The following is a 14,193-nucleotide window of genomic DNA, read 5'->3' as shown; positions in this document are numbered from 1 at the left end:
AAAAGGAGAAATAATGAAAAAATATAACTGTTCAGATTATTATTATTATTATTATTATTATTTGTCTTACATTTTCAACCAAAAAAATGCTTTGCTTTGATGGACATTAAACAACTTTACCAGTCTCATCATTATTATATTATATTATTATATTACTTGTGAATATACGTACATTGCATGTAAAACTATGTAAAGCACCAACCGAAAATGTTGCTAATGCTTACCAGGTTTGGCAAAACTGAACATCTTCATTGCATTAGCGTTCACAGTTTAATTTTAAGAAACTCTCACACCCACTGTGCCAGACAGCTTTGTGAGCCTGGAATGTTCTATGTGACTGCTGAGAGGCCCAGGGGAACTGTGGGCTTTGCAAGGCTACCCTGTTGAATTACAGACGCTGAAATGTACACTGGATAACAGAGAGACACGATTGAGCAACATGCAGATTTATGACACCCAAACAGTCATGAACTTTGCGTTGAGTTCACAAGCAAGTTACGGTGCCATAGCTTACTGATTCACTGAGATGGACCATGGAGAGTGTTGTCATTCTTGGGGTTATGAACTAATATGACTAATGATTATGTTATTGTTTCATTTCAGAAACTTGCACCAATAACGCAAGTGAAAACAAATCAAATTAAAGCCTTTCAGTAAACAGAAAGAAGTGGGAGACAAAGATGATTTACTTATTTTCTTGATGATTTTGAATGAACAATTGCAGCAAACAACGCCTGAACACAACATGGAAGTGAATGTGGCTCTTTGTCGTATGTGCATTGTCAATGTCAAATCACACTGATTTGACGCTGACAATGCATGTGTGTGTGTGTGTGTGTGTAAACATATGTTCAGAGATACAAAGATGCATAGAGAGATTATATGATGATGCAGAGCAAGACTCCGCAACAGGATTCGTATTGAAGACTGGTTACATAATTACACCGAGATCCTTACTGTGACCGAGGCCTCAGCTTCGGACAAACAACAACAACTACCTTAAAACAGGATACATTTTATTGCAATTTAACAGTATAGAGAGTATAGTTCATGCATTGAGTGAGGACTTCACACTTAACACATGCCCACTTAATCACATTTCAGATGTTTTTCTTACCTGGCCTTGCATGCTTTTTCTTGCAAAATAATTTTTATCAGTCGATTGTCTTCTCAGAAAACACTCAATGCCAACTTATCACTTTTTTGTTTGCAACTGTTTAGTCACTGCAACTTTAAGTTGCCGATGTGAGACATTCTCATCCCAGGACATCAAATACTTACGCCACTTTGTCGCACCCCTGAGCAACTCATACAGATGCATGAGTTTCCCTTCAGAGAAAGGAGTTTACATCAAAGTTGCTTCAAAGGCCTGGGGGATCTCATAGAAAAAAACTACAGACTGCCTGCTGTGTCTGTATGAGACACTGTGGGATAGAAAACATTGGTGTTGGACTCCCTGAATGAGATTGGCCTGCCTTGATTAATGTGTTTTTCGGTTCTCACACACACCCTGTTTCCTCACAGTGTAATCTCACACGTCTGGTCCCCTGGAGCTATACTGAATCTTGCCAGGTTATGGCACTAATAAAGCAATAAATACTCAGTCCAGAAGTTTTCATTTTCATGACCTCAGTTTCCTTTCATCCTTTGTCATATAGTGAAAAGAGCTTGTTATGGCCAGCAAATAGCTATCAAGCTATTTGTCAGACGAACATCCACATGAATTGCAGGACCCAAGGTTTCCCAGCAAAGCCTTTAAAAAAAAAAAAAAAGTCAATTAAGCGACACACACTCACCTGGTCATTCACACTATGGAAATGAAAACGTGATACATCAGACCTAGAAATCTTCTTCTGTTGCTCTGTTGTCCAGTTCTCATACTTGTGGCTGTTGTAGGCACTTTTGGTGATGGATATGGGTCAGCGTGAGCACCCTGACTGGTTTGCAGCTACCCAGCCCCGTACACAACAAACTGCGATACACTATGTGTTTTTACAGTAGCTCTACTGGATCAGACAACAGGGTCAACCTTCGCTCCCCATGCGCATCAGTGAGCCTTGGCCATCCATGACCCTGTCAGCGGTTCACCAGTTTTCCTTCCTTGACCCTCTTTTGGTACGTTCTGACCACTGCAGATTGGGAACATCCCTCAAGAGCTGCTGTTTTGGAGATGTTCTGACGCAGTAGCTCAAATCCTTATCATTGCCCATTTTTCTACTTCCAACATATCAACGTCAAGGACAAAATGTTCACTTGCTTCCTAATAGATACTACTCACTGCCAGGTGCCATTGTAATGAGATAATCAGTGTTACTCACATCACCTGTCAGTGGCCATAAAATGATGGCTGACTGGTATATCACAGCCCTGTGATTCCTGGGAAACAAGAAATTAAATAACGTGACGGCAGCAAAACACAAAAGTTAATATGTGTTCAGCCATTGAAGTTTTGACATAACCCCACCTTTTATTCACACCTTTGATGAGTCTTGGCTGGCTCTCTGGCAGTTGTTCACATTCCTGATTGTTCCCTGTATGCCTTCAGGTGTGCAATGACTTGACTTTTCCTAGAGACATGATGTGAACGGGGGTTAGTGTATTTCAGATGTAATGACAACCTGTTATCTTGACACATTGCAGTGTCATTACTTCTCATCTGTGACTGACAATTAAAATCGGCATTGTGCCAGCAGAATTAATGCTTCTCAATATTTTGACATATTGGCCCCGAGTCACATCACAAGCCATTTTTCTTAAGCTTAATGTGTTTAATTAACTATTTTTAAGCTCAGACCTGTTTCATCTGTATCAGCTATCAGCTGGGGCACCGCCTGGGATTTTTAATCCTGTGAAAACGCTACATTGGACTTCACCATCCCCACCTCAGGCCATGCCAACTCTGCACAGTTGCTGGGACCATACCTGCACATCTCACGCTGACCCATTCAAAGCTTTAAACTCACTTGCAACTTTCTTGTAGTCCGATACATGCTGTTTGATATGAAATATCTCTAGTCCACAATTCTATGTAATAGATAAATAAATAATTCATTTGGCCTAAAGTGAAAATTTAATCTAATGGCATTCATTGTGGAACTCTGTGTAGTTCAGCGTGGGCAAAAGCCTCACAAGGTTCATATATTGTATTATAAGTGAAAGTGGCCAGCGAAGTATTGTGTAATACCTGTTAAAGCCTTTGTTTATGCAATATTTTTGTATTTTTATTTGTTTTCATATGATGTAGCCTACTTACAATTTATTAATATCTTTTACTATTTTGTACTTCATTCACATGTAGTTTCCATTAAGGGACAAAGGCAAGGATGCGTGATAAAGACATGTTCAAGTAATAATTGCCTGTTTAAAGGAACTGACCTGTGTCTGTTGCTGTGAAACGAGCTACATATAGAAAGAGTCACTCAATGCTTCAAACCCCCTGCAATTATGTTAACTGAAATGTCAGTCTGATACTGCTCATCTCCTTGAGTTGGGAGGGGTATGGGGAAGGGGGGATGGGGAGATGTGGAGACGGACAGACATGGAGAAGGGGAGACGGGGAGACAGGGAGACAGGCCTGCTGAGCCGGAAGCTGCGTCTGCTTTCAAACCATTTTGTGTAATTTGAAAGGGGAGAGGTGTCATTGGACATTTTTTTCCAAGAACAAGAAGTGTTTTATCAGTACATTATGCATCACAGACCCAGAGAACACACTGCTTTCCCTTCAGGGATAAATAAAGGAATTCTGATTCTGATGCTCCCGCATAGCATGTCTATCTGTAATCTGGATGACACATTAACAACCAAACTGTGTATAAACTGTCACTGTGTTATGGAACACAGTGACCTAACCAACTTTGCATGTGGTGTTCAAAGTGCCAAAAAGATGTGCATCATCAAAATGAATGAGAGATTTATGCTTTGAGATGTAACATTAACTGTGTCGTTCTTGGTTGACCTGTAAGATTAGCTATTTTAGTTAGCTAGCCTCTAATCAATGAGAAAATGTATGTTTCCCTCTGCGTGATGATAAAGAAAGAAAATGTTATCATTGTTATGCAACCTTTTAATACAAACCAATAGAAGTAGAAAACCCTATCCATACTACTTTATACAGTTTACAAGGTTGAAATATTTTGATCTTTCAAGTGGACAGACTGTTAAATCAAACTCCATTCCCAAATGTGGAGTTTTACATTATGACCAGTTTACAGTAAAAACTTTAATCAAACCAATCACTGCAACTGTTTTCTGATTTGCTTGGATCTGTGGGTGCACTCAGCACGCATCTTTTACTCATTAGCATCATTAATTAACCTGTGATGAAGTGTTTGTCAGACACACACATATTGACTGGCTGGGTTTGCAATTTTCCTCCTCTTGCCAATGGCCTGGGGCTGCAGATCTTTTAATGTCCTTCACTCTTTGGAGAAGAAAAGCAAATTGTTGCTTTTACCAAGAGGGGCCATCTTTGTTCTATGGATGTAGAACACACACACACAATCTTATGTTGTCCTGGGCGAACAGAAATGGATATAAAATCAAAGTAAATAAGAATTAACAAGAGACTGATCCAGTGACATTGTTCATAAAGGAGAATATATTTAATATTTTCCCAGTACTGGGGGAACAAGACCCCCCCTAAAGAATGCATGGTTGCGCAAATAGTTACAGTACAGAAATAGTATATAGCAACATTACAGTGAATTAACTTCTTGTTGTTGTAAGGCACTCCGTATAGTTTTAAGAATCGAGTTATACTGCATGAAGATATATGCAGCATTAACAGGGTGCATATATTTTAGTAATACACAGGGGAAAATTGCCCCCATTATACACAATATAAAAAAAGAGAAAAAAATCACACATTTTACTCAAACAGGATGAAAATCATAAAGAATACAAATGCAAACACATCAGCTAATTATCAACAACAAAGTGACCTTTGTGATCTCAACGTGCGTGTAAGCTTTGAATGGTGCGTGTGTTGTATTTCATAATACAGTTACAGCTGTAAAATCCTTGCACAAATCAAGTCCTTATTCTGGAGAAACAAATAAAATCCATTGCCATCAAACAATTTCATTTCATAATTTCTTTTATGCCTGAAAGATACTGTTTCTTTTGTTTTTTCAACAGCTGTTGTTAAAATTACAGTTTAGATTGGAGAGAAACATTTGACTAACTCCTCACCTGTTCTCCTACTCAAACTATTTGTCAAATTTCCTTTGACTTCCAAAAATAATTCTTTAAAGGTGCAATATGTCAGACTTGGCCACCTGTTGAAGATCCCTTCACCCAAATAAGTTGCAGCAAATCATTGCTGACTGCTGCTCGCTCTTTGATATAGCTATGTTTGGTTGTAGCTACAAACTGCTAGAAAGAAAGAAATAGAAAGTGACATATTTTGTCATTGGAGGGAACTCACTCCAACGAAATTCGTGCTCTGCATTTAACCCACCCAAGTGACGTGCACACACACACAGCAAACCCGGGGCAGTGGGCGACCGCGTGCAGCGCCCGGGGAGCAGTGGGGGTTAGGTACCTTGCTCAAGGGTACCTCAGCCATGGACACCGGGACGGGGAATCGAACCAGCGACCCACCGGTTACGGGTCCGACACCCTAACCGCTGATCCGGTGTCCATACATATAGTGGCAATTAGCTGACTGAAGTCTCCCTGGACCAGGAGCAATGAATCTGGGCTCAGTAGCCATCCAGTGTACACAGACGGACCAGGACTGAGCACAGCCTCCAAGACAAATGGATGGCACTTTAGTAACGTAAAATACACTGTTGAGGTAATGTACATCGGCTGCAACCAAGACTCTGACTGTTTGGACAACAAAGACACTGCAGGTGTTGGCAGAGAGACTGGAAGGAGCAGAGGATCAAGAGGTAGATTGGTCATTATGAGCATGAAAGAGCAACATGTAGACTAGGAATACGACTGTTGGAAAAGGTTAAAACACAAACCGAGATAGTTTGGGTGAGCTTTCTTTTGTTTCTGTTGAGTTTGACTGAAGTGTGTTTTACGTTAAGTGTTCAAAAATAGAGAAATTTGAATTCAAAAAGCATGCAGTTGTAATTTTCTGTTTTATAAGGAAAATGTAACATAATACACATTGGCATCTAGCCTACTATTTGCATTTGCTACTTTGTCGTAGATTGTAGATAGCTTTTGCCTTTCCCAAGGAGGCACTTCTTATTGTGCCCTTTAGTGTACTAAATGCCCATTATTTACAATAAAGTACAGCACACCTCTCAGGTGAACCGCTTGTTTGTGTTCACTGCGCAAGTTCCTCGTTGTGGGATAAAGGTTTGAGCTCTGTGTGGCCAGTGATGCCATTGGTTTCCATCTTAGGAAGACATTTTGGTTGCAAGGGTAGATTGTCAACAGGCTTGCAGAGCAACAAGAATCGCTGAGGGAGAAAAAGAGATACAATAATCACATGAGTGCCACTTAGTAGCTAAAAGCAAAACAGATTGCATTATTTATTACATCATGCATATCATGAGTCATTCTGTTGCACCATTACTCCTATGTATGTACAATTGGATAATAGTGTGCAGTTAAATTATTTTTCCTTGTAAAAATAAGTTGCAGATTACAGTGTATTACTTTAGCTATCTTAGTATCTGAGTATTTTAGCAGGTTGCATTACCTCGGAATGATAAGACTATGCTTTGTTGTCTACATGTACAGGGACAACAACTTAACTTGTGGTTAAAAGTGAAAGGTTTAAATGTTTTGTAAGTAAGATAATCCCACTAGTGTCTTCTGCCTAAATACTCACTGAAAGAGATTCTGAGAAATTCTCTTAAAAAATCCTGGAGAAATGCCAGGAATATTATTTTATAGACCAAGCTGTACCTAAAGAATACACATACTTTACACATACACTAAGAGCTTTACCTCATGACGAGAGGCAAGACTTGAGTGAGGCCAACACAAATACTTTCAGCTGTCATTCACCCATACCATGGAGCTCTTTCATGAATGGTGGAAACCTGAGCCGAACAACCTTTTTACAAATCAAACACTGTTTATCTGCTAAATATTGTCTCACAGCAGGAAGTTAGATTTAAAGTACAAAAAAAGCACAAAATGACCAAATGCTCTAGTGTATGTCAGAGGAGTTTCACTGGTCAATATCAGTGAGTCAGGGAGGATTTTTATTACTACGAGCTTTCCAGTGTAACTCTAATTTTTATTTTTTTTATTTTATTTTTTTTAACAAAATTAACTTAACAGCACTTGAAGTTTTTTGAGAGATAAACTAGAGGCTCATGCTCACCTGTCGTAGAGTGCCTTCTCCCTGTTTTATTTTATATAACACAAACAGTGGGATGAGGGACAGGGAGACGGTGGCTATGAACCAGCCCAGGATATTGGCCCAGAGTGGATAAACGTAAGTGTTGCTGAACTTCAGCGGGGAGTATTTAACAATAGAGAAGATGAATGTGCCCTGTGATAGGAGGAGACAAAGAGGATTAATGTTAAACATAGCAGTTTGAGATTACTTAACTCAAAAGACAATATACCTACTTCTTCTCTATAAAGTCATTACATACTGGACATCTTTAGGTGGGAGATGTAATCCATGATTTATTGGATATTCACCTTGTGACATACATATTGTTAATTTGATGGCAGTGGTTGAGAGGGCACGTTTGAGGTGTTAAGTTCACCAGAGAGGGGTAGCAACTTAAAGGACTGACCCGGGAAGATGTAAAGTGAGTGATGTATGAACATTACAATGCAATAAATCCACCATTTGCATGTGTGTGTGTGTGTGTGTGTGTGTGTGTGTGTGTGTGTATTCACATCTGAGTGCATGAGCACCTGTGATTAATCTGCACACGACTCTCACTTATGTGGGTCTCCTGTTCACTTATGAATGTACATTTATCATAAAACAAAATGAAAGCAGACATGAGGAAGACAGCAACACACGTGGAAGAAACAAATCAACCCCATGAGAACGACTGAAAGGAATGAGCCCTTACAAAACAGATGAGGGGAGTTATGTAAGTCCAGCAGTACTTCATGAATGGGTTTGGGTGATAACCAATCATATCTGCGATGTTGCTGTAGAAACGATCAGCACCTTTTGGGAAAGGAAAGACTAAAGTTCAATCTCATCTTTGAGATTAAAATATCAGCATATCAAATGTGCATACAGTAGTTTTTGCCTCGTTGGAATCCAGTCTAATCCAGGCTTCTCGTATTCTGACTAAAAGTTTTGTCTCTTTTGTGTACAGGATCTATTCATAGTGGGTTATGTTGTTGAACACTTACCGTACACCCAGGAAATGCTGACAGACTGGAAAAGGGAGAGGAGGAGTAAGGTGGTGCCGCTGCAGACGTGATGGTCCAACAGCTGGAGCAGGTACATCCCTCCCTATGAATATTGAAGTGGATATAAACCATGATAATAAGGACTAATAGTAGCTAACTGTAACTGTTTTTTTTCCCCAATACATTTTGTTCCAAGACTGATTGTACAGCATTGGCCAGGGTCTTTCAAAGTTAAAAAAAAAACGCTTAACACATTATCAAAAGGTTTCCCCATGGATATTCTTCGCATTATTATTAAAGGCAGATCCCCTCTGCAGTGTTGTGTGGTTGAATATCTTATTTAAAACAATTGTGAATGTAAAAACAAAAATGATGACAATATTTTATTCATATTGAAATTGAAGGAGCAGTGCAAGGGACACAGCAAAGTGACACATATCCTTTCATTTAAAAAAAAAAAGAAAACCAGGAAAACTACAACTTTTTTTTCTGACAAGCAGCGGCACTCATGTTCGCATTGTTTAACACCTGATACTGCAGGATTTGGCAGGCTTTCCTGGAAGCCCTGTGGAGCAACAGAGGCAGGCTGACTAAACCAGTGTGCAGGAACTACAGGAGTCTCTCACACTGTAAGAACACTAAACAGTGTGTATGGCCCACAAATATGTATGTCTGTCTGATGAAACACAATGACAAGGCAGTAAAATATATTGAATTATGCTTTATTACACTGGAGCTACAGAACATTAGATTCATGCTTACCGTCCTGTAAAAGCACACTTTTTTTGTTTTGTTTTTTCCAGCAAACTACATTTAACATGTAAGTGTTGCTTGGATTGTCCTACTTCATCAGATTTTAGTTTGCTTCAGTGGCTCTGCTTTGCTTTCTGTAATATTTCGTCAGTGTTTACATAAATGTCACATAAATAATATGTTAGACCACGCTAAGGAGACGTTTTCCTCGCTGTCTGGCTCTGAGTGTACTGTACAAACCTCGGTGACCAGGGAGAGTCCCAGCAAACAGCAGACACTGCAGATAGCCAGCAGGACCAGCTCACGTCTGTAGCCTTGGCGCAGGTAAGTCGGGAACAGATCAACCAGTGATGTCATCAGACACTCCAGACCTACAAACTGGAAAGAACCAGTGGGACGAAAGAGAGTCAGATCTTCATTCATTCATTCATTCATTCATTCATTCTCTCATTGTTGCTAGTACCTGACTGTCCAATCCAAGCAGAATGATCATGATGAAGAAACACACTGACCACAGCTGTGGCATGGGCATCATGGCTACAGCTCGTGGGTAGACAATGAATGCCAACCCTGGACCTACACACACACACACACACACACACACACACACAATTCAATTTGCATATACTGGTAACTGGGAATCTGGGAATGTATGGAGTTGCAGCAACATCAGGGCTGTAGTGGCAGAAAAAAATCGCAAACTATAACTAAAGTAACCAGTCGAGTTCATCCAAAGTGATTACAGCTCATCGTGAGGGAGACATGAATGTACCAAATGTCATGACAATTCATCCTGTCGTTGTTGAGATATTTCGGTTTTTCAGATATTTTCAGCTTGGGAAGTGGATGGGGAGTTCAGGATGTGACTGAGCTTCATTAAACAAAAAGATTTTTGTTTGTTTATTTGAAATGTGAATCAGCGACGGTTGATCTTTGACTTATGGTCTGCAGTGCGGCTCAGCTGCAAATGTCTACAGGTAGGGTGAGAAATGTGTGTAGCAGCCACTAAGACCTGTGGATGCACTTATAATTCTGACGGTTTGGCAAAGAAGTCGGCACAAAGTACTACACGATTACTGCTGGTTCACAGTAATCATGCTCACCTAAACTCACATACAGATGAGAGAAGAAAATATTAAGTCTGCCTAGAAGGATATTAGATCAGAAGGATAAGAGGATTGGGATAAAGAATTATCACATGATTTGCCAGAATTTTCACACAGGGAGAATTTGGACTACCTATTCAGTTTATGTTGTCTGGCTATCTATACTACAAGCTCCCCCCAAATAAAGCATTAAAACAGTTTGTCACTTTAATGCTCAGCATGAAGCTGGTCTTATCTGATTGAGTACTTGCCTGATTCAGCTACTTCAGAAATATCCACTCCTTGTTCATAAGTCATGAATCCCAAAATAGAGAAAATGGCAAAGCCTGCCACAATGCTGGTAGCACTGTTCAGCAAACACAGGTAGAAACAGTCCCTGAAAGAAAAATGAAAGAAGCAGTCGAGGTGTGACAAAGCAGAAGTGGTTTCTCGTTTTATTATCTAATGGTAGTTAAAGGACCATGAACTCATTATACTTGGTTGTCAAATGTTTTGTTTCTTTCTGCAGAAATTCTTGACTTTGCAGCATGATGGAAAAGAGGCCACACTCAAGTGCAAACAAACAAGTCTGCAGGGACATTATATGAAACACAAGAAACACTTACATATTAAGCGTAAATGTTAAGATGTAGTCACTTTTCACTTCCAGTAGGATAGTTCTGACCAATCAGCCCTGCACCTACCTGTAACAGTCATTGTTGTAAGTGTTGTAACTCCCAAGAGAGGTTAGGAAACCAAGGCCAATTGCATAGGAGAAGAAGATCTGAGTCCCAGCATCCATCCACACCTGAAAATGTTATGAAAATACATGTGTCTATATGCACGATGCTGTAGAGGAAACAATGAAACTGCATGGCCCCAAAGACTTTTTGTGTGTTCTCACCTGGGGATCTGAAAGGCGAGAGATATCAGGGTAGAGGTAGTAAATGATGCCATCCAGTGCTCCCGGTAGGGTAACACCACGTATTAACAAAATCAGCAGCATAATGAAGGGGAAGGTGGCTGTGATGTACGCTGCCTGAAGGAAAGGAGGAAACACAGAAAGCGAGAGTCAGCTGTCACCACTCTGTAGCACAATAGATCTGCAGCATCTTGGGTTTAGGGCTAACTGTACTGGGGTTTGGGCTACAACTCATGATTCTTTTCATTATTGATCTGCTGATTTTTTTTTTATCAATTGATTCATTGCTTAGGCACCAGATGGACTGGGCCGGTTGGTAACTGTGGTTAAAACTTGCTCATATGGTCCAGTCTGTAATGGGCTACTGATCCCAGGAATATGGTTGGCAAAAACAGCTTGTCACAGGATTTGGACTGCACTGTTCTAACTGAAGACTATGTACTACCCCTTCATCCGCAGCGTCATACTGGCTTCTCCGGATTTTGTCAGACTTTATACTAAGTGTTTTTGGCAGTAAGATTAATGAAAAGCTTAGTAGCAAATCCTTGACTCATGAAAACTTCTTTTGGACCAACATTTTGGGGAGAAATTGTGTGAAACATTTATTAAAATAGTTAAGAGTCTGAGCAGCAAACCTTTCCTGTTGACTTGATGCCCTTCCAAACACAAAAGTAGCAGATGATCCATGTCAAGACGAGACAAAAGACCAGTTCCCATCTCAAGCTGCCCACCTCCTCGATACCACCAGAGACTTTTAAAACCCGGCGTCTGGATGGAGGAGGGGAGCAATATTGGGGTGAGAGGGTGAAAGGGAGAGCAAAAATGAATGACAGGTGAAAGGGAGAGAAAGTGACAGGGAGGCCGAGTGAGAGAAATGGAGGGGAGAAAATCAGAGGTGGACTGAGTGAAAGGGACCAACGGAGGATCTGGACTGACAGGGATGGCAGTGAAAGAAAGAGAAAGGGATTGAAAGAGAAATTAGCACTTAATTAAGCTTGTGTGATTTGACTACATGCTTACTGCCAGAACTCTGCAACAGGAAGAGTAGCGTTCAGTCTGGATGTCATGGCGAGGCTCAGATTTGGATGGTTGAGGTCCAAGCATGAGTCTAGCGTAAGAAAATAAAAAAAAAAGCTGGCAACGTAAAAATGTTTATTGTTAAATTATAAGGTGCACCTAAAGCATGCCAGATTACAACCCTCAAGGACAAAAATATGCAAAGTATCTGCAGCTATCATTGTGCATTTTGTGGATTCTGTACATGTCTGAGGACAATAATATTTTCTAAGGTAAACTGAATTAAAGAAAGAAGATGTGAATTTAGTTAAGAACAGTGTTATAAACTGGGAAACTGAAAGAATTACTTCTGTAGGTTTAGTTTTCTCTTGGTCATTGTTTCCCTCTTATTATTTTGCAGTGAAATTCATGATCCAATCTGTGGCCTAACCTACATCCTACTTTTTCTAATCTTAAAAGAAGCTCTGCATGCCAAATTTGGGTAATTTTATAAACACATTTTACACTTTACTCTTGCAGATTCCCAAAGCCCTGACAAAAGGTGTAGGACAACCTACCTGTGTTCCAGTAGTGTCCACATGTGGCCCAAGGCAAATCTGCACTAAAGGATGAGAACAGGTAAAAAAACGCCCATGCAATTATGATAATGTAGGAGGTGGCACTGAAAGCGATGATTAAGTGGCTGGCATAGCCCATGCCTGAAAAAAAAAAAGGAAAGTACATGTACAAGTGAGCGTAACGAAGAGATAATATTGTTATTGCACTGAGGAACATTGTATGATTACAAAGAAGACAAAGATTAACTGCTTTGCTTCAAATCAAAACACAAACAATTGCGCAATTACGCGCGTCATCATAGATTTGAATGTGACTAAAGGGAAAATAGGGACATTTTTACCTTGGAAAAGCGGACAAATCTTCTTCCAGCACGTGATGCCCCCCTGGCTGGTGTATTGTCCCAATGCAGTCTCAAGGAAGAATAGGGGGACTCCGCATGTACACATGAACAAGATATACGGGATGAAGAACACACCTGCAAAAAAGGGAGGATCCTCACCTCTTAATGCGTATTCTCTGAAACACGAACAAGAACAACAGTTGCAGTGTAAAATCATTCACCTCCGCCGTTTTTGTAGCACAGGTAGGGGAACCTCCAAACATTCCCAGGTCCGATGATCGCCCCCATGACAGTGAGGATGAACTCGGCTTTGGTCCCCCAATACCCCCGTCCCTCTCCCTCTTTTGGCTTCTCTGAGCATCCGTTAGACGCAGGAGCTGTACAGGTGCCACTCTTTATGTTCGTTGCCATCTTCCCCCTGTCAATTCACTGTCAAGTCACAAACTGTCTTCAGTCACAGACCGCACAAAAATGTGAAGCTGAAAATGTGTTGGGGACTGAGTAGATGTGATCGCAGCTCTGATTATCCCGTCACTGTGAATGTTGATGACTGAGACAGCGGCTGTTAAAGTTTGCAGATAAATAGCTTCTATGTGCTGGAGGAGGGGAGGATCCGTCCCGGGGGTGGGGTTTCCATGACAGGAGCTCGGAATCCGCGCATATGAGGCGGTACAAATTGTCTATTCTGCCTTAATTAAGGGGGAACCGAAGCAAAGCAGTAATGCCTGGTGGTGTTAGGAACTTCTCGGTGATGGATACACAATTGTTTCTTCATGTCTTTGTCTGTGTAGGCCTACAAACAGGCACATGGGAGGTCACATGTTAATTTTAAACATGAGTGGCAGCTGCAAGACGCACAGCAGCACAAAACATCTGCAATTCAAAACAGCTAGAAAAGAAAAACACTTCTCATCCGAAGATTTCTTTTCCAGTCTTTAGAATCAACAGGAAAACTTTTTTGACCAGGATGTGCGCCTCATCATTTCCAGCTGTAGGTACATAAGATCTAGTGAAGGTGTGAATCTCATCCAATACACCACCCAAAGCATTTACAGTTTGTGACGGAGCCACCAAGTCTGGTTTATGAAACTTTAAGTGTGATGCGCTGTCTTACTTGGACCTTGAATCAGGCTACACCTCTGATGTGTTTCAGATTAGAATCACCTTGAAAATTTTTATCTAGAAACGTTAAGTCCGAGATGAGTGCGAGGAAAATCCAA

At 40.5% G+C, this 14,193-nt stretch overlaps 1 protein-coding gene across 2 annotated transcripts; it reads right to left on the bottom strand.

Annotated features, from left to right (window-relative positions):
• Positions 1-5,631: 5,631 nt before the first annotated feature.
• LOC124071014 (sodium- and chloride-dependent GABA transporter 2-like) lies at positions 5,632-13,601 on the bottom strand. Of its 2 annotated transcripts, XM_046411435.1 has the most exons (14): positions 13,195-13,601; positions 12,974-13,108; positions 12,633-12,773; positions 12,079-12,166; positions 11,694-11,826; positions 11,041-11,175; positions 10,841-10,944; positions 10,409-10,533; positions 9,515-9,627; positions 9,292-9,429; positions 8,299-8,401; positions 8,007-8,107; positions 7,295-7,465; positions 5,632-6,418 (listed from the first exon to the last, which is right to left on the bottom strand). In XM_046411435.1, exons 1-14 carry the CDS (start codon positions 13,382-13,384, stop codon positions 6,284-6,286), a joined length of 1,812 nt encoding a protein of 603 aa, XP_046267391.1. In that variant the 5' UTR covers positions 13,385-13,601; the 3' UTR covers positions 5,632-6,283. The 2 variants fall into 2 exon arrangements, with proteins under 2 accessions (XP_046267391.1, XP_046267392.1); XM_046411436.1 differs by lacking the exon at positions 11,694-11,826 and having other exon boundaries at positions 12,633-12,676; positions 13,195-13,376.
• Between the last annotated feature and the right edge of the window lie 592 nt (positions 13,602-14,193).

Source organism: Scatophagus argus, chromosome 14 (assembly GCF_020382885.2).
Source record: "Scatophagus argus isolate fScaArg1 chromosome 14, fScaArg1.pri, whole genome shotgun sequence".
Lineage (NCBI taxonomy): Eukaryota > Metazoa > Chordata > Actinopteri > Scatophagidae > Scatophagus > Scatophagus argus.
This window is presented reverse-complemented; position numbering and strand designations above follow the sequence as displayed.

Bases quoted from the DNA above. Each gene is read 5' to 3' on its own strand.
- LOC124071014 (XM_046411435.1), bottom strand. From the start codon at position 13,384: ATGGCAACGAACATAAAGAGTGGCACCTGTACAGCTCCTGCGTCTAAC. The intron at 12,774-12,973 runs GTAAAAATGTCC...TTTTTTTTTCAG, and splicing joins GATTTGTCCGCTTTTCCAAG to GCATGGGCTATGCCAGCCAC. The intron at 6,419-7,294 runs GTGAGCATGAGC...TTTCTCCCTCAG, and splicing joins GAGAAGGCACTCTACGACAG to CGATTCTTGTTGCTCTGCAA.